The sequence below is a fragment of the Haematobia irritans genome, chromosome 1 (assembly GCF_050003625.1).
Source record: "Haematobia irritans isolate KBUSLIRL chromosome 1, ASM5000362v1, whole genome shotgun sequence".
Lineage (NCBI taxonomy): Eukaryota > Metazoa > Arthropoda > Insecta > Diptera > Muscidae > Haematobia > Haematobia irritans.
This window is the reverse complement of record NC_134397.1, coordinates 154,576,832-154,598,614: the sequence shown is the minus strand read 5'-3', so window position 1 is coordinate 154,598,614 and position 21,783 is coordinate 154,576,832. Positions and strand designations below refer to the sequence as shown.

Sequence of the window (21,783 nt, the reverse complement as noted above, 5' to 3'; positions counted from 1 at the left end):
AATCGAACACTGTACCCAACTTATTGTAGATTTTGGTGCGAAAACGATCACATTACCTTGAAAGGAAGTCAACAAATTTTCCAAAGAATTGCAAACCCAGTTGTCTATTAAAAATTGCAATTAGAAACAAAGAATCAACTTTCTTAAAATTTTGAAATATTGACTTTTTAGGAATTACACTTTTTTTTAAATTCCACTAGTGTTGCTGAGAATTTGGATTAACCGATATATATGTATATATTTCGCATAACGACCTTTGCGGTAATGCGATGGGTATACAGTAGCGTGCAAATTCGAGCATATGTTTTATACTTTTGAGTTGAAGTGCCTATAAAAATATTACCAACTAAGAAAATGTTCATCAAAGAGAAATAAAGCAACAACATGACAACAAAATCTTATTAGAGGTATGCCTAAAATTATTAAAAATTCCCAAAAATAAATAAGTTTGATTGGGTGATTATATTTTGTCAGGTATTTCAACTCAAAAGTACAGATCATGTGCTCAGTTTTGTACCCTACTGTACATATTTGAGATATCAGTAAAGTAGTATTAAAGTGATAGTACGATCTTTTCGCATTCGGAAAAATTGTAAGAATTTTTCTGGAGGATTTATTTTTTTTATTTTTTATTTTGTATGGATTATTCATATATATTAGGCGCTGAAGCGTAAATTCGCTTATAAGTATACGGCAAAAGTTAGCAAGACTTATTTCGCCCCCGCGGAGGTACTGTCTCGCCTTCTCAAATACAAAATCGTCACCTCACAATGATTTCCCTTTTCGTTTGAAATTTAAAATGTCGTCTATCATTTCTTATAATTCGGCATTGCCATAAGAAAATCGTACATATTGTATGAGAGAGATGCTAATTTCTTGTCGAAACAAATCGAGTTTAAAAATATCTATGTGCTTGAATTTTTTGGTCTACATTATAGTAGTAGATAGGCCGGCATAACAGTATGGTTGCAATCAAAATTAACAAAATGTTCGTGCTAAGCAGTTTTTGCTCACAAGCAATTTTCACACTTTGGCATCACACAACATTGCTAAATGTTCTCGTAAATATTTATTAAATTATATTGTTTAATTAACTAGGTTCGTGCTTAATTATTATCGCTGTGATTATCGTCATCGTAGTTTTACAAAGATCATTTTTGGTAGTGCATTAGAAAAAACGATCAATCGACCAACCAGTTGAATTGGCGGGCGGCGTCATCATCGTCGTCTATATGTTTTGTGATGTCAGTTGTTCGTAGCGTTTTTTGCTCCTCGTCTTTTGTCGTATTTTATTTATACTTTGTTGTTTATATTCTATTTCATTTGTGACTTGTCTGTTATCGGCCCATTATATTTTTACATTCCCTCATACCCAAACGAATATCACCCGCTTTTTCCCCACATTGCCATTACCATGGAGAACTAGATACTAGTTCTTGATTTGTTTATATTATCTTTGCTTGCCATTTTATTATATTCTTACTATTTTGTTTGCATTATTTTCGAAAAATATGTACTCTATTGGTATTTTTGTTTATTTTTTCAATTTCTTATTAGAATGTTTATTTTGCGAGAATGCTGTGATTTGTCATGTTTACCATGTCAGACATTTTAGAAATAGAAGGCTTATAGCGTTTTTCAAGTGCGAAGGACCATGTGCCATACCTAGATACTGAGTATAATTTTGTGGATTATCTTAATTTGAAGAACCGGTGTTATATTACTAGGCGATAAAATCAGTATAAAGATTTTATTTGTCCTAATCATGTAGATGTATGTATGTAGCATGTGTAATCGAAGTCTTCCTCAAATTAAACTTTTTAAAACTGGGGAGGTTTTCTTTCCTAATCAAAATCAAGAGTCTGTTTTATGGACGATCATTCGGTTATTTTCCTTTAAAAAGAGATGAAATTAGATTTTTTTTTGTCGAAAAACAAGTTAGTATGATAATACCTAGACAAATTAACTGTGTGCTCTATAGATGTTTGCTGGTATGGTATATGCGTTCCACTCTTGGAGAAAATTTTTACTTTTTTTCGGATATTTTCGATGTAATCTTTTAATGAATTGATGAAACAACATACAATTCTGAGCAATTTCTATACGATTTAGTCATACACCTAGACCTCGCTTTGCGTCGCAGATACGTTCCAAAAAAACACAACGCAAACTGAAACGACGCAAAGTGAGTTATGAGTTTCTATGGCAAACTATGCAAAGATTGGAGATAGATAATAAAGCAGCTTTGAAAATCTAACGACGCAAAGTGGAAACTAGTACTAATTCAACAGCGACGCAACTTCGAAAGAACGCAAACCGAGGTCTAGGTGTATCTATATCAAGTAGTGTTTCTTGGACATTTTCCATATTCTGGATAACGGAATGTTTTTCAAATATCCTGGAATCCCGCTCAGAGAATAAGATTTTGTAATATCGTATAAATTGTATACTTTGAAACGAATTAAAAATTATCTGAGGAGAAGTGGGAAACCTAACAGTTTATTTTATTTGAACCTCAAAAATCAAACAATCTACATTAGGTTAGGTTTGGCATATGGCAGGTTTCAGACTCAGCTAGTCTATTCATTCCATTGCGATACCACAGTGGTGAACTTCTCTCTTGTCACTGATTACTGTCCGATTAAATGTTTAACTCAGTGACAAGGTAGCTCTATTTTTATAGCCGAGTCTGGCCGGTCCTGGGGTTGATCCATTTGCCGTATGGAATATTTAGAACAGTCTGTAAAAAGAAGGTCCCTCGTTATTGAGCAAAACATAGAATCAGCAGCACTTATTTATAAGAAAGAAATGCACCACTTGTGCGATCGCAATGGGGTGAAAAGTCTATGTGGGCCCTTGTCCATCCTTCTCAAATGTTGCGAATTTTAATTGAGTTCTTTTCCATGTTGTTACAACCTCCGCAATATGTTTATACCCCCTTAACCTGTGCCATTCCATGTAAACCAATATGACATTTTTTATTAAAAGTGCTTTAGATTGGTTATAGGCTGCTTTTGTAGTCACATGTATATTAACGAACGATAGTTACCACCAGTCTATTTTTATTTTCATGCATCCATAGAGACAGATCTATTAACATGGACCGATTTGATACTATACTATATAAGATCAACTGCAGTGAAGCTGGTGTTTAGATTTTTTTAACCCACTGTGCGTTTATAAAAGTATTTTTCACAAGAATGTAACCGAAAGTATGATATTTCGATACTCTTTCAAATTTCTTTTATTTGTTTTATTATAAAGTAAAACAAAACAGAACGTTGGTGTATACATATATATGTGTTGTTTTGCAATTCTAAAATAGAAAACAATAGAAGACATTTATCTTCAGCACCCTCTAAGAAAAATTCCCATTAACTTAATGGTAAAATTTGTTTCTGGTATAAATTTACAGAGAAGAGGAAGCGGCAAAAGGGAAATCGTTTCATCGTGAATAGTGAATAATTTCACAAACGATATTTCAGTACCAAAGTGAAACGTATACAACAATGCAGTTTGCGCATATATACATAGTCAAAATATTCTACTTGCTTACATTAAATTTACAAGTTTAACACGTTGAATGATTAGTGAGAAATTGATCTGTAACTTGAATACGTCCCTGTTGAAACCCGATGAAGTATTTAAAAATATGTGAGATTTTTTTTTTTATTTTGAAATAACGTTGCTGATTTCATTCGTTTGAAATATGTGTGATATACCTTTATAAAATGGAAGTACAAACATTGATTTGGTTTGCCATTATTTTTTGTTTGGCTCATCACGTTCTATAGCAGATCAAAAACAAAATTAAAACCTTAGCTCTTAAAAATATGCAAAAACTCTTCAACTTTTTACATTAAAATATTGACATTTCTTAGAAGAAAAGTAAATAGTTTTACGTATATATAGTTCATCTACTGCCAAACATATTCGTTGTGCCACTTTAGTGGCAAATTTTTATACATTTTTTCAAGCCACATTTTTGTTGTGCCACTACATCTGAAATTTTTCAAATATTTGTGCCACTTTTTAATAACTTTTATGTATACATTTTCATCCCAAATGCCATTAAGATTGCGGATATAATCCGTGTTTTAACAAACAATCGGGCTTTCCAGTCGAATACATTTAAAAACAATTTAGGGGCGGACGATTGTTCCGCCTAAAAGTAGGCAAAAAAATTTTCTAGTGCAGAATAATTTAGATCATCTTTTTTACATTACATTTCAAGGAATGGGCTAAAATAAAATAGAGATAAAATTATTGTGAAAATTAAATTAAAAAATTACATCAAAACTCTACATAAAACTGTGATATAAATGCGTTTAATTGTTAATTTTATTTAAAAAAGTGTGTCACTTTCTTGAAATGTCTGCGCCACCTGTTCATAAATGTTCATTGCATTTTCATTCGCTCTCGAACGTCGCGTTGTTGTCTAAGTCAAAGTAAAATTTCCATAATGTTAAAACTCGTCTAATCAGCTGTGGATTGTTTTGAAATTCGAGTATAATTGACTTTTGATGTTGGTTAAAATTGAGTCCAAATTACTTTTGGTGTTGTTAAACTTATGATAATAACCTAACCCCACTTTAATGAAAATATATAAATTGAAAGATAAAAAATGTGATGTAACTGTTGTTATTCTGACAGCTCAGCAAAAGAGTATGTTCTCTTTTGTCGTCAAAATTTAACGGTATAGTCAAAAGGTCGAAATTCGTATAAATGTTATCTTTACGAACCTCGTAGTTGTTCATCTAGTGTATCATTGTTTCTTGTAGGACTCTCGGAATTAAATAAAACTACAGATTTAATTTGTTTTTGGAAAAGGAGATAATATAAAATGTTGAGGTAATTCTTCAAAAATGTTCATTCATTTTACAAAATTAGTATTGACCTATATTTCGTTGTCTTCATTTTAAAGAAAAGTGCTTTTGTGTGTATGACTATTTTTCTATTGTTTCGAACATTTTATGAAATTAATTATTTAAAAAAAATCATTATCCGGACAAAAATTTTATATAAATTAGTTCGTTAGTCAATTACTTTTTATCTACTGAATATGTATGTGGAGGATAAATTGTCATAATTTCTTCCTCAATTGATCAATTGTTTTTGTGCGAGAGCTTTTGTGGTTGGCTCACTGCTTTGCAGTATTCCATTTGGCCATACTACAAATATACTTACTCCTTTTAGCACACACATGCATATGAAAGCACTAAAAAGTTCACCTACCTTTGACATGTACAATTGTTGGTTGTTCTTTTTGTTTAAACGTTGCAATCGTTTATTAGGTATTCTTCATTATTACTATACATGTATTAGCACACTGAAAAAACTTTAATAATATTTGATTTTGTTTGCAAAATTTTATATCTTGAATTATCTTTCAATTGTATATAAGCAAATATATGTAAAATAAAAATATATAAAATGTGTACTAGAGATCGTCCATATCCGTACCAATATTGAGCATTCAGAGGCTGCTTTAGAGCATCAGATCTTCGGATTTTAACTACAACTCTTTGATCCCCTTTAAGTTATAATAACATTTATCAAAAAGAATATTAATTTTATTCTGAGTTTACAGATTTATTTTTGATTTTCGAGGCTAAACTCGAATTTTAGTATCACCCTTGATAGTTTCTTTGCAAGTAGAGGATGCTGGTGAGGAAGTTCTGAAACGATCGTATCCAACCATATTGCAACAGAAAGGGCTTTTTAGATACATCGATTTCACAAAAATTCCTCAGTTGGTTAAGCTCCTCCAGTAGTTTAGTCAACGCATGGTTTTAAGCTGAAATCATAATAATGATTGAAGAAGAAACCAACAATAACAAAACAAAATAGTTTTCTTAAATTTTATTTTTATTAAAGATTAAATACCTTTAAATATTCTCAATTTCACTTTAATTATATCCAGCTTTTTGTAAGACCATGTAAAAGAATCACCATTGATATAACTGCAAATAAAAACAAAATATTATAATTAGAAAACCGCAGAAACGAAGTCATAATTAATCGAATATGCTTCTTTTATTATTCACATTATATAAATCGAAAGAAAATATTTGCATTCCGTTTTTTCTTCCGTTCCCACCAAATTCCGAACATCCCGCGGCAGGCGAGGGTAGTTTGGGGCCAATGAGGATCAGCCAAGTGCAGCCTGTCAGTGATTGATAGCAGCGCAGCTGACGGTAGTCTCATCTGCACCCAAAGGCCACATTACACGCGTTACCTTTTCGCTTGCCCAACTAAACCTACCACCAGATCACTCTGGACACCTCCCATTCTAGTAGCTGTGTTCCTTGATCTGGATACAAGCCGATGTGTTAGCTTCTATCCAGATCAAGGAACTAAGATATGTAGTTCCACCATTGAATTGTTGTACCAGAAATTTTTCAGTGTACTAAGAAAAGTTGGTTTGAATGAATTTTTTATTTTGTATTGATTGTTTACTAGATATAGCTATTACCCTTTTTTTGTACAGATGATGATGAGAAATTATTGAGTGCATTTTTTATAAGAAGGTGGGCAAGGAGGTGTGACTGCGAAATCTTAAAATAGCAAATCTGTAAAATAATTACATTAAATGTTCATTTATAGGTATGTGTTCCGATATTATTACAGTGAAACCTCTCAAATATGGATATTTGTCTGGGGACGTTTGCTATATTAACACATTAAAATTAACCGCTCATAACTGGACACCTCCCAAATGTGGAAAAAATTTAGGCGACCGTGGGTTTCCGCCTTTAAGAGGCTTCACTGTATTATTATTGTGCAGTGCTGTCTAAAATCGATTACGAAACTGCCCTGTATGTAAAAATTAAAATTTATTAATATTTTGAATTCATTAAGAAAGACCTAAACAACCACTATGTGGTCAGTGTGTGTGTACTTTGATGTGGGCGAACAAGAAATATTGTGGTTCTAAAACCAAAATAATATATTCACATTTCTAATAAAAATTTCCTACTATCTAGATGAAATTAAAATCGGACTCCTAGCCGGTGATTCTTTTTATTATATTTTTTATTCTAATTAATGTTATAAATTAAGTCAATTACTCAAAGAATTGTGTAGTTTTTGGGTCATATATGGTCTAGCGACTTGACTCTTTATGAAATAAATAAATAAATAAATATATAAAATGATGGTTTCCACCATAAAATTCCTGTTATTCTGCTACCCAGAAGAAAACCTCTTAATTTTTGTTTCGTTATAGAAATCCAAAACCAATGTAATACAGTATTGCCCTAGTACCTATTTATGATGGCTTCTATGTTTTGTGTTTCCACCAAAACTCGAAATTAAAATTGCAAAAATATATATTACGACAATAATATATGTATTTGTCAAACCATGTATGGATACGTTCCAGGATATTGATTACGTAGCATTTCCATTCTTAAGTTATATGATTAAAATATATAAACAAGGAAATACCGAAATGTTAGCAGTTTTTTAAAGTAAAAAATGGTTTATTAATTAAAAGAAGTAACCTAAAAATATAAAGTCCTAACAATAAATCCTTGCCTACATAACAGGTTGGCTGATAAGTCCCCGGTCTAACAAAGAAAAGCACATTTTTTTTTGTCAAAATTCGTTCTTATTATTCAACATAGTTCCCTTCAAGAGCGATACAACGATTATAACGACCTTCTAATTTTTGTAGTACTCCTTCGGTTTTGCCTCAAAATAGGCCTCAGTTTCGGCGATCACCTCTTCATTTCAGCCAAATTTTTTCCCTGCGAGCATCTTTTTGTGGTCTGAGAACATGAAAAAGTCGCTGGGGGCCAGTATAGGCCTCAGTTTCGGCGATCACCTCTTCATTTCAGCCAAATTTTTTTCCTGCGAGCATCCTTTTGAGGTCTGAGAACAAGAAAAAGTCGCTGGGGGTCAGATCTGGAGAATACGGTGGGTGGGGAAGCAATTTGAAGCCCAATTTATGAATTTTTGCCATCGTTCTCAATGACTTGTGTCACGGTGCGTTGTCTTGGTGGAACAACACTTTTTTCTTCTTCATATGGGGCCGTTTTGCCGCGATTTCGGCCTTCAAACGCTCCAATAACGCCATATAATAGTCACTCTTAATGGTTTTCCCCTTCACGCTTCGGAGACGGTTCACCGATCGCTGTCGATTGGAGTCAGGAGTGTAGTGATGGAGCCATGTTTCATCCATTGTCACATATCGACGGAAAAACTCGGGTGTATTACGAGTTAACAGCTGCAAACACCGCTCAGAATCATCAACCCGTTGTTGTTTTTGGTCAAATGTAAGCTCGCGCGGCACCCATTTTGCACAGAGCTTCTGCATATCCAAATATTGATGAATGATATGACTAGCACGTTCCTTTGATATCTTTAAGGCCTCTGCTATCTCGATCAACTTCATTTTACGGTCATTCAAAATCATTTTGTGGATTTTTTTGAAGTTTTCGTCGGTAACCACCTCTTTCGGGCGTCCACTGCGTTCACCGTCCTCCGTGCTCATTTCACCACGCTTCAATTTTGCATACCAATCAATTATTATTGATTTCCCTGGGGCAGAGTCCGGAAACTCATTATCAAGCCAAGTTTTTGCTTCCACCGTATTTCTTCCCTTCAGAAACCAGTATTTTATCAAAACACGAAATTCCTTTTTTTTCCATTTTTTTTTTTTTCACAATAACAAAAGTTGCTTCACAAAAGACGCTCTATCTCACAAACTAAATGACTTACAGACGTCAAATTTTGACACGAATCATTTGAAGGTTGGTACTATATAAAAATAATATGCATTTAATACCAGCCAACCTGTTATGAAGCTTTCTTATCTTTAATCCAAATATTTAATATCTTAGTTATTCTAAATAGTACTTCTTTAAATCAAATTTTTTTTCTTCAATTCAATGAAATTTTTGCTTTCAAATGCAAATTTCAAAGATTCATGTTCCAAATTTAATGAAAATTATTTTTAAAGCAAAGATTATGAAATTTCTTTTGAGTAAAAATTTCTTATTTTAAAGAAATTTTAAATTTAATTTAGGGTAAAATATTAGGCATACAAATTGATTTATATACTATTTTTTACTCACAGTAGTATACTAACTTTACGGAAATTATAAAGTCTATGATGAAATAACCACATACAGAGGTACGAATATTAAAACTAAGGATAGGTTAATGCGAGAACTATATACATATAATTTTACACCGATATGGAGTGATATTAATGAAATTTAACGATCGGTTTTTATTGGTGCTGGATATAATTATGAGCTGATGAGGAGAAATATATCCTTGGTTGTAAGTGAGTGATACTGATTGCGAATTTCATACCGGGTCGGAAGTCAAATTTCGGGATCGTTTTATATGGGGACTATACCCGAATATGATCTGATATGGCCCATTTCCAATTCTATCTGATCTACATCAATAACAACTATTGGTGTAAAGTTACAGGCCGTTATCTCGTTTCGTTCGAAAGAATGATTTCAATAGTTGATCAACACAGATCTTAGATCAATATTTCGGTATGAAAAAGTTAGTATATAAGAAAAGGCTTTTCATTGTATTCAAAAAATGATAAACTCATCTATAATCTTTAGTGAACAATTTCAATGAAAATAACATGTTTGGTGATTATATGAAAAACGTAAATGCTATCTAGTGTAGGCTTCTAAAATTGTTCAAATATAATAACCATTGTCTTTTATTAACTTTTTATTCCCATTTGTAGCTAATATCCATCACGTGCTTTCGTTTTGTTTTTTTGTACTCCATTGATCCTTTTTCATGCCACCATAGTTCACATAAAAATTCAGTCAAAAAAGGCAATATTAGTACTTGATGTTGTCGTTGGTAGTGTAACTACAGTCAAAACCAATGAGGTCACCAGACAGTCATGATGTGTAAGGGGAAAACCATTATGTGAACATTACATTTACAGCCTTTTTTCCAGTTAGACACACAAAAATGTAAAAAAAAACGAAGTGAACACAGATTTATCATTGAGGGCCACTTTGAGCAAATATTCAAAAGTGTCGTTGGTACGTGGTTTTCTTTGTTGTACCTCCACTCAGGGAATGGGTTAATGTTTAAATATTTCATTTTGTGCGCTTTAGTTTTTCCTTCTTTCCTTCAATACGACCATCCTGAGTAAATAAGCTTGACCGAAGGAATTTGGTAGTTTCATTTTTTCGGCCGAATCAAAGCAAATCGTTTCTGAAATTAGGAAAAGATATTCTTTATGATTATACGGTTAGGTGAGATACATTGGCAGCCCGATATTTTTGGCTACACAGAAAAGATTTCACGAAAATTATTCCAATTAAAATTTTAATTGTGTTTTAAAAAATATTCAATTAAAAATTTAATTGATTCAACAAATTTTTTAATTGAAAAAAAAAATCAATCACAAAAATTATTAATTATCAATTAATATATTTAATTGATACTATCATTTCTGTGATTGAAGGTATTTCAATTAAACAATTAATTGGATCAATTAATATCGTGATTGAATTAGATTTTTTTTGTGGACTTAGACTATTTATATACCACAGTGTTGAATGTTTAGCTCAATGACAAGGTACCATTCTGCAACCGAGTCCTACTGGCGTTTACATTGCATTGAAACAACTTAGAGAAGCTTTAAATACACTCAGAAATTCATTGAAAACCACTGAAAACTCCTTTTGGTATTTGGTCGAAACTGGGTTTGAACCCATCACCTATTGTATACAAAAGGTGCACCACTGTAGCTCGATATTATGATTATTAAAATTGTAAAATTTCTAGATATTTTTAAACCATTTACTTTTCGATTCTTGTATACATCTGCGACTAAAATGAGACGTATCTAGAGTAATCCGATGAAGGGTAGAATAGCTTAACGTGTGTCGTGTAAATAGCTCTGTGTTGCAGATGCGACATACACCAGTTACGCAAGTTGGTCCATTAGTAACCTAGCCTGACACACTATTTTCATGAATCCTTATCAGAAGCTGACTTGTCACGCAGGATCTCGTTCTCCATATATTGAAGATCGACACTGACTAGTTTGGTGTGGAGGTGAAAACAACTCAGGAAGTACTGTAGAGCTCTACCGAAGAATCGGTTCAGCTTCATGAGACTGTTTAACTGAACGCTTTTACGATTTTTAGTAGCTTCAGGTTAGCTGCAAGAAAAGTTCAGCTGATTTTGAAAAAATTTTAATTCTTTAAATTATTTTGTCGTGAAGAATAATAGACTTATAGGGGTCACAATTGGGAAATGCCTTATTAGCTATTTGCCATCGATTACTTTCGATCTAATTGCACTTATGAATGTCTACATGAGTTTTTCATATGTGGTAGGAAGCGATTGAGTAATTTTATCTTTTATACCGAACATCGTTTGATGCTTCGGCCAAAAAACTCGGCTTCGGTCGAGCTCTATAGTTGGAGTTTCTGTGATTTGACAATGGTGGCAACTATACACACTGGGACCACACTGACGATGCATAATACATCGCTAACTATCGAGAGCCATCGTTGTGCAATGTCCACCTTCGGCAGAGTGTTTCAAAGCTTCTCCAAGTGATTTCACGCAATGTTAAAAGCCTTGTGGACTCGCCTATACAAATGACATTGAGGTAAACATAGAATCGAGCAGCACACATTGATAAGAGAGAAGTTTATCATCTGTGGTACCACATTAGACTGAATAGTCTAAGTGAGACTAAAATATTGAGTTGCCTGCCTAACTAACGGGTTAGATGTTTTGATTCGCTTTTTTTTTTTCATTTTTCTCATATTACTTTAAAAGACTAACCAGTGATACGGTTTTGGGTGTAGCCAACAATGTAAAAATAGTAGTAACAACTAGTGGCTATGATAAATGAAACTTACAATACATTTATTGAAAGAGATTTGTTTGGTTAGATGTAATGGAGGATAACAAACTGTCGTTTGGTTGTTGCTAGCTTGTCTATTGGTTTACTTACCCTTTCCACAACACAATAATCTGGTGGTAAATATGGAAACCTTGGGAACAAAATTATTGATCACGCCATTACCATCTATTTTATTTTCATTTCTATTTGTATGTCATTTATAGTAGCACATGCAAAATCCTAGTCTAGATTAAAAACAATAAACAAATCAATCTCACCAATATTCGGATGAAAAACTGTAAAATGACAATGTGGATAGGTGGTGGTCACTTAATACAATATTCCAAGAAAGGGAGAAATATGGAACGCGTTGCAAAAATTGGGTAAAATTTTTGCTTAATTAGCTTACATTTAACGCAACTACAAAAATTAATTTATATAGTTTTAGTAAACTTATGAAAACTTATTTGTTAATTTTAATTTTCCAAATGAAAAAAAGGCTTTTTTTGATTACTTCAAATATATTAACCAAAAAGTGGGATAAAATAGTTACATATATATTTTCAGTGTTCAGCGAATGGAATCTAATGCACATGGGACAGGTACAGATTCCCATAATGCCCATAATGAAATCTTGTATTATTCCAATAGACGGCGTTAGTTATCTGTTTCTCGCGTTGTAGGAAAACGAGATTTCGAAATAAAACAAGCTATCAGATTTGTAAAATAAATTAAAAGAGAGCTCAATTATTCAAACCCTCGGCTTTGAGCCGATAGATTTTTCTATTTTCAAAACAACATCGTTGGAATTTATATGCAATTTATTAAATTTTATATTATATTTATTTTTAACATAAATTTCTAACCATAAAATATTTTTTCCTTTTCTTTTAGGTAATGGAGAAGCTAGTTGGTGCTTCTCACAAATAAAAGGCGCCTTGGACGATGATGTAACTGATGCAGATATTATATCCTGTGTTGAATTCAATCACGATGGCGAGTTGCTGGCAACTGGCGATAAAGGTGGACGAGTTGTTATTTTCCAGGTCTGTATATTTCAATGACTTTTATAATGCTTATATAATTCATTTGTATTTTCTAATTAGCGTGATCCTGCATCTAAAACGGCAAATCCACGACGTGGTGAATATAATGTCTATTCGACATTCCAATCGCATGAGCCCGAATTCGATTATCTCAAATCATTAGAAATTGAAGAAAAAATTAATAAAATACGATGGTTACGAAGAAAAAATCCTGCACACTTCCTGCTTTCAACCAATGACAAAACCGTCAAATTGTGGAAAGTCAGCGAGCGCGACAAATCCTTCGAAGGCTACAATACCAAAGAGGAAAATGGCCTAACGAAGGACCCACAAAATATTACCGCCTTACGAGTTCCTTCTGTAAAACAAATCCCTCTAATGGTCGAAGCATCGCCCAGACGCATTTTTGCCAACGCCCATACCTATCACATCAATTCGATTAGTGTTAATTCAGATCAAGAGACTTATTTATCGGCAGATGATTTAAGAATTAATCTGTGGCATTTGGAAGTAACCGATCAAAGTTTTAATATAGTCGACATCAAGCCGACGAATATGGAAGAATTGACAGAGGTGATAACAGCAGCTGAGTTCCATCCAACCGAGTGCAATGTGTTCGTGTACTCAAGTTCAAAAGGCACAATTCGTTTGTGTGACATGCGTTCGTCGGCCCTTTGTGATCGACATAGTAAACAATTTGAAGAGCCGGAAAATCCAACAAATCGTAGTTTCTTCAGTGAGATCATTAGTTCAATAAGCGATGTGAAATTAAGCAATTCGGGCCGTTATATGATCTCCAGAGATTATTTGAGTATTAAAGTATGGGATTTGCATATGGAAACAAAACCTATTGAAACTTATCCGGTAAGTGGTGTATATACACAGTATATGACTACCTATACACAGTAATGTGTTAAATCTTTATTTTTGATACAATTTAATACAGTTATGTGTCAAAAATATATTCTGGATACAATTCTAGGGCATATATGGCAGTCGGGATATTTTATTATTTATTATTGTGGAAAAATGTAATTGAGATTGGGAAAATGTTTTCAAAGTTGTTTTTTTCTATGAGTTGATATAAATTCTTATTATAAGTAGGCTTAATTATTACTTTTTTTGTGTTATGGAAAAAATAACGATGTATCCAAATGACGAGAAAATGGCTGTTTCGGATACTCACATCCTCATTTATTTTTATAGTACTGATTGTAATTATTACACTTGTACAAAATCAGTCTTTAATCGACCTTCAAGCATTTTCTTGTGCACATCAATATATACCGCCTAACCATCTTACTCTCAATATTTTTGTACCAGTTCCAGAAGGTACATTGATTCTGCAACTTATTTTGATTCCGGGGAGCGATAAATCGAGCGGAAATCTAGGAAACAGAGCTTCCTGTGTTTCCTAGATTTACATTCTACCGGTTCGGTGCTGAGGCTTTATACCCCCCACAAACAACGGAATTATCTTCTATGCAGATCTGTCAAGTTAAATAGATTAATCCACGTTCTGCACGATGAACTAGGATATCCGAAAAAAATTTCTGGTGCCCTTAACAACTCGTCATATAGTTTATTACTATAGCATTATTTTTACGCGTTCATACTACATTCTGAACGCATATCAATGAAAATAAATCAAACTGGGATGACTTCCGAAACAACGGATTGATAACTCACTGCATCGTCAAATCTGTTGATTCAGAAGCCATCCCAGTTGGTTTATGTTCATTGATATGCGTTCGGCGTTCAAAATGTAGTATGATCCCGTAAAAATAATGCGATAGTAATAAAATATATGGCGAGTTGTTCGAGGCACAAGAAATTTTCTGGCGGATATCCTAGTTCATCGTGCAGAACGTGGTTTAATCTATTTAACTTGACAGACCTGTATAGAATATAGTTACGTTGTTAACTACCAGTGCAGCCAAATTATGGACCCCATTTATAGGACATCTCGAATCCAGACAGAAGAGATAACAGACCGTAGTTTTGGTAACGTGACGTCGACAGATCCAAAGAGTGTGTGTGAGTGAAAGAGAGGGTCGCGGAAATTCATTGATTGCATTCGTTGTGTACTATATGATATGCCTCAGTCGATGTTGTTGACTTAGGCTTTCAAGGCGTTGAGGACGAAGTTACAATGTTGATGTTGAAACACCTGGGGTTATCAAGAAGGTAATCATCCGACCTGGCGGTAATCATCGATCCTTCTTTGAGGCGCTATTTTCCATTGGAGATTTTTCAACTGCCAACCATCAACATAGATTTAGCAACCAACGCCACAAAACATGCTGTGATTATAGAATATATCAATCGAAGTCTTACCGCCGAATTCCGATATCCGAAATCTAGTCTTCGTTCGCATACAAACACCGATTTCGGGTTCTTTAAGCTCGGTCTAAACGACAAGTAACACAAAAAATCAATACCAATGAAAACGTAACGTTACCACCAAAATTGGGATTATCCACCTCGATTCGTTCGAATTTTTTGTCGAACATAAATCCCAAATCTACTCACTTTGCACAAAACTTTCGTTTTGTGGAAATGGCAGTAAAGAAAAAACAAATGATCAATAAATTGATAACCGTTTGTTAGAGGAAATTCTAAAAAAAAGGGTTTCTATTACTTACCTACAAATACTGTCAACAATGGAAAGTGTGTACATTTGCAGAAAAAATGGCGATGTTACTATATAATATTATAGTGGACTTTGATAGGCTGGATCTGTATCAGAAGACATCAATATTTACCTTACCATTTTAATTTTTCTGACATGTCAACCGTCGTAAAGTATTTCATAAATGCAAGACTAAATTCGTAAGTCCATTTAACCAGCTGGGTTAAATAACATTATTGGTAACAGTTAAAGTTATGATCACTGTGGTTCGCTCCATACAAAAATATACGTCATCCTGATTTTCCTGTAATGAAATTATATAAATCAGATATAAGATCTGAATCATTAATTAATTTTTAAGAGATATAAACATTTTATTAATGTTTGTGTAATATAATAGGAGAGAATATGTCTAAATCCTGTTTTTCTTTTCTACTTTGCAGGTCCATGAATATCTTAGGGCGAAATTATGTTCTCTCTATGAGAATGATTGCATTTTCGATAAATTCGAATGCTGTTGGAATGGGAAAGATACCTCAATAATGACCGGAAGTTATAATAACTTTTTCCGTGTATTTGATCGTAATACAAAAAAAGATGTCACCCTAGAGGCCTCTAGAGACATTATCAAACCGAAGACGGTGCTAAAGCCACGTAAAGTTTGCACAGGTGGCAAACGAAAAAAAGATGAAATCAGTGTTGATTGTTTAGATTTCAATAAGAAAATCCTACATACAGCTTGGCATCCGCAAGAGAATATTATCGCTGTGGCAGCCACCAACAATTTGTTCATATTTCAGGATAAATTCTAGCCTACATTCACTTACAAACAATATTTTGTTACTATATACTCTATAATTCTATACAACAAAAACACCATGTTCAGAACAATTTTCCTCCTTCTCCAAAGTCCAAGAAAAAAATCCGAATCCTAAAAAAGCAAAAAGAATAAACTCAAAATCTGCCTTTATAATCGATTTCTTAAAGGAACAAACCCCATAAACTACTAGTTCTTCTTAATTGCAACAAAATAATTTTCCTACCTCTATCGAAACCTGGTCTTAAGTTAGAATGCCTTTTCAATTTGTTAAAATATTTCTTGTTTTCCATAAGCCTTATTTTGCTCTCATGTATTTTGTTTATTTTATCTTTGGCTTCTACACCTCTCCTTCTACATCTAGAAAAGCTTTATACATATTCTTTAATTTGTATTCTACACTTCTCCACCCCTACCTTCTTCTTGATTATCTCATTGTACTCTTTAATTATTATTATTATATTATTATTAAACAAAACATATGCCATAGTGTCAAAAACAAAAAAAATGCCTTTTTCTAAAACAAACAACAACAACAACAACGTACTCTTAAAACTTTTTTGTTTTTATAGGAAATACTTTAATTTTATATAAAACTCAAATGAAAAATTATAAAAAAGTAAACAAAACAAAATAATTAAAGATTAAGCATAATAAGCGTTTCTTTTTAAGAAAAGCGCTTAGTTTTTTGTAATGTTATTATAAAAACAAAAACTTGGAAAAAACTAAAAAAAAGATATCATTATTATAAATATTGAAAGAAGAAAACAAAAGCAAAAAAAATCCCCTTACCGCTTATTTACTTCTCTATCTCTCTGTCCCACAACAATACACGTCATTCATCTGAAAAAGAAATAAGAATAAAAATTTTAATAAAAAGAAAAACAAAATCCCAAAAATTTCAAATATTTTGATTTTTATTTCGTTTTAGGTTGATGCATGCTTTGTAATATTGTTTTTGTGTGTTTTTTTTTTTAATATTTTTACATATTCTGGAGCAGTGGTAAAGAAAAGCACACATACACATTAAGATAGGCTGAAAACTGTTTTTAAAACAATGACGAAAGATATTAAAACTAAATGAAGGGACGGAAATTAGTATAAGGAAAAGGTTTGGGCCTGACCAAAATGGCTTGTGATTGAATGAATAACGTTTTGACTGCCACTAAATAGCAATTAACAATTTAGTGGTGTTACAGCAAGATTTTTAAGCTCAAAGCAGATTGAAAAATAATTAAATTTAAAAAATAACACATTTTCAAAATTTGTGGGATTTATGACCGTAGCTCAATGCTTCGATCGAACTCCCCCAGTATCTATATTAAAAACACCTAGAATAATAAACTTAAGGCGTTTTAATATCTATGCTGTAACATCATAAATAGAACACGGAATGTAAACAAATAAAGCATGAATAAAAATTATTTTATATCGGCTGTCAAGGCACAATATGGAGATTTTTTTTACAATATCCAAAATTTTGGTTAGATAAATTCAATGAATTTGAAACTCATGAAAAATGAGGATCTAGATATTCAAAATCATGAATCTATCTAGAACCGACTGGCAATACAGGATGTTGGCTAGTTAAAAAAAATTAATTCGTGATCGAATACAATAAACATTGTTTTAATGACCTTCATAGATGATGTATCTCGGATCGGATGCCTATTTATGAATCGATATGAACGAGAAAATCTCTGAAATGTATATCAAAAAGTATCAGGAGAACAGAAAATACAATAGAAACCTCACCCGAACTTTGACGATGTGAGAATGTTCGAGAGAAAGAGAAAGCATATATTCTATGAAATCTGTGGTAAATACTCTATATTGATTTAATGTATATCAAAAAGTATCAGGAGAACAGGAAATACAATAACCACGAAAACTCTCATAGAACACTTACGAGTAACTAACATATAAGCCAAAAACAAATACCCACTTAATACGTAAAAATACAGTAGAATCATTACGCTCGCTTGCTACTGATATTGCACTGATTTCCCTTTTGTATTTATGATGTGTCTGTATATGTGAGCAATGACCAATCATTAAGGATTTTTCATCAAATGTATATCAAGTACTAGGAGAACAGGAAATGCAATAGGCACGCAATCAGATATAAAACTTCGCAGCAGTAACAAACTTAAAAAAACAGCGCTGGCAACACACTGTGCGACAAAGAAACATCACCAGAACTTTGACGGGGTGAGAGTGTTCGAGAGAGAGAGAGAGAGAGAGAGAGAGAGAGAGAGAGTAGATATTCTATGAAATCTGTGGTAAATACTCTCTATTGCTTTAATGTATATCAAAAAGTATCAGGAGAACAGGAAATACAATAGGCACGAACAACTCTCATAGAACACTTACGAATAACTAACATATACGCGAAAAACAAAAACCCATTTAATGCTTAAAAATAGAGTAGTATCCTACTCTCGTCTGCTACTGATATTGCACTGATTTCCCTCTTGTATTTATGATGTGTCTGTGTGTATGTGAGGAATGACCAACCATTAAGGATTTTCTATCAAATGTATATCAAGTACCAGGAGAACAGGAAGTACAATAGGCACGTAATCAGATATAAAACTTCGCAGCAGTAACTTCAAAAAATAACGCTGACAACACACTGTGCGACAAAGAAACATCACCAGACCTTTAACGATGTGAAAGTGTTCGAGAGAGAGCAGAAATTCTATGAAATCAATATGCACACAATCCATAAAGAAAGCGCTGGCAACACACTGTGCGATAAAGAAACATCTCTGGAACTTTGATGATGTGATAGTGTTCGAGAGAGAGAGAGAGAGAGCAGCAACAGTAAGCGACTAACATTAGAGACAGTGATGCCAACTTAGTGCTTTTAGCACCAAATTTAGTGCTTTTTGATTTTCAAAAAAGCACCAAATTGCCTTTTTAGTGCCTTTTCACAAAAAAGCACCAACTTGGTGCTTTCTGGCGTTTACATTTAGTGCTTTTTTTCAAATGAACAGTTTTCAGTTTGATTGACGACATTTTCAGAATGATCTGTGAAAAGCTTAAGAAAGTCAACTATATTTCCAAATATAGAATTTGATTCTTATGAAGCTGATGTTGATCCCTTTTTTAATCAATATTTTTTTTAGGGTATTCTTTTGAAAAATGTAGCGACGTGTGCAAAATTTCTGAACATGATAAAGATGTCATTAAAAATGTTTGTATTAAATTGACAAAAGCACTTATAATTGAATTATGAATAGACCCTTCAAATACTAAAATACTAGAGAATATTTCCAAATGTAATGTCGACAAATTCCTTTTCAAAAAAAACAATATGTATTTTGAAATATGAAATTCATACATCAAATTTGAATGAAATTAAAATAAGCATTAAAAATATAAAGCTGTACAATTGGATAGATGTTCATAACATAATTTTACAAAATTAAAAAATGCTTCAAATCAATACCCATATCCAGAGTTCTATAAAAGTTCTTTGAAGTAATCCATTCTAATCCAGAAATAGAAGTTTATTTTTTGTTAGTACTACATTGAATTGTAACTGGATGCAGTAGTTTTTTTTTGTGGGACTTTAGATGTTAGATTTTTTTTTGGTGCTTTTAGCCCATCGGGAGTTGGCATTACTGATTAGAGATGTTTTGCATCTATAATGTCCCCACCGAGAAGAGAATTAACTACAAATAAGATACAGACAGCATTGCTCACATACACAGACACATCATAGATAAGACAATTATATATACATGAATCCAACATCAGAGAAAAAACTAGAGGAAATCGGTGCAATTCAGTAGTAGACCATCCCCACCTAAAAAATTTGGAAGTTCTTCCAAAGGCACAACTTTAAAAGCACTTCCAGAAGATGTACTCCCAATGATGTTCTTTATTTTAACTATCCAGGAATTCTTTTAATTCAATTTTTTATAACTTGGGGTTTTCATACTTTTAATGGGTAATTTTAACTTTTTCTGTTTCAAATAGGTTTAAAACAGTGTAAGAATTCATAAAATGGTACAAATCATTTAAATTTTGTCCAAAAAAAAAAAATGCTAAATCCATTCTGAAACAATTGTGAATTTTTGAAAATATTTGAGGTCAAACGTTTCCGACAAGCGTTAGAATCCATTAAAAATTATAAAAAATAATAAAAAGTATTTATTTGACAAAATATCACAGAATTTTTCAATTTACATCCAAAACATTGAATTCGGATCACACCTAAAGAAGTTTATGCAAATTCAGTGCAACGGCTGTTGAAATGTAGGACTTCCGTCCTGTGACAAGCCCATGTTAAATTCATCGCTTCTGCGTCAATTTTTCACCACTTCCGGATCCATTTCCATTACTTTTTTGGCGACGCTTTTTTTGCTGGGTCGTAGTGATACTACTCTATTTTTAAGCATTAAGTGGGTTATTGTTCTCGCGCTAAATGTTAGTTATATGTTTCGGCGAGATCAATTTGTGCCTATTGTATTTTCTGTTCTCCTGATACTTGTTGATAACATAAGATATGTTGGTATATATGATGGAAAAACCTTTAACCATTGAACACATTTTATCATTAAATTCAATAGAGATTTTCAATATAAATTACCATAATTGAAATTTGATAGAATATCAGTGATAAAAATTTATATGTAATAATTAAAAATTGATATATTTGTTGCGAAATATTGAAATCTAGAAACAATATTAAGCTTGAGAATTTCTTTTCTATGTGATATTCCAGCAAAAAAAAAAAAGTTGCCAAAAAAGTACTGAAAATTGTCTTTTTGGATTTGGAAGTGGTGCAAAATTAGCACAGAAGCAACGCAATTTAAAATGGGCTTGACATAGGATAGATAAGAACTTACAAATTCTATGGTATTTTGCCAAATATTTTTTTATGATATTTAATTCATTCTAACACATGTCTCAAACGTTTGGCGTCATTTTTTTTCGACAAAATTTTAATAAATTTTACCATTTCATTAATTCGTAATCTGTTTAAAATAAAGAAAGCCAAATCTGGGGATCGGTTTATATAGGGGCTATATATAATTATGGACCGATGTGGACTAATTACCCATTAAAAATGTGAAAAAACCGAGTTATAAAAAATTGAATTAAAACATTCATATGTAGTTAAAATAAGGAAAATCTTTGAGAGGACATTTTGGAAAGTGCTTTTAAAGTTGTGTCTATAGATCAACTCCCAATTTTTTTTTGCTGAGATGTAGATAACGCGTCCTTCGATATTTCCTCCAGATAGGATGAAAAATAAGACCTTTTGGCCTTCGATAACTGTGTAGTTAAAATAAAGAAAATCTTTGAGAGGACATTTTGGAAAGTGCTTTTAAAGTTGTGCCTTTAGATCAACTCCCAATATTTTTTGCTGAGATGTAGACAATGCCTCCTTCGATACTGCAGATTGGATGAAAAA

The 21,783-nt window shown here is 32.6% G+C and overlaps 1 protein-coding gene and 1 long non-coding RNA gene across 7 annotated transcripts in view; one reads left to right on the top strand and one right to left on the bottom strand.

The window, feature by feature from the left end:
- The window catches only part of tws (protein phosphatase 2 regulatory subunit tws), a 52,447-nt gene extending 35,186 nt beyond the window's left edge, over positions 1-17,261 (top strand). For 5 of the 6 annotated variants that reach the window (XM_075291958.1, XM_075291961.1, XM_075291962.1 and 2 more), the window contains exons 3-5: positions 12,755-12,906; positions 12,967-13,770; positions 15,982-17,261. In XM_075291958.1, coding sequence (XP_075148073.1) covers positions 12,755-12,906; positions 12,967-13,770; positions 15,982-16,350 — 1,325 coding nt within the window. In that variant the 3' untranslated portion in view covers positions 16,351-17,261. Of the gene's footprint in view, positions 1-3,541; positions 3,655-12,754; positions 12,907-12,966; positions 13,771-15,981 lie in introns of those variants that run through there. The other variant, XM_075291959.1, reaches the window with a different exon arrangement.
- LOC142222036 (uncharacterized) lies at positions 5,372-15,910 on the bottom strand. Its single transcript, XR_012718247.1, has 3 exons — positions 15,677-15,910; positions 5,887-5,963; positions 5,372-5,797 (listed from the first exon to the last, which is right to left on the bottom strand). It is a non-coding gene; the product is annotated as an uncharacterized LOC142222036 (long non-coding RNA).
- Positions 17,262-21,783: the final 4,522 nt, after the last annotated feature.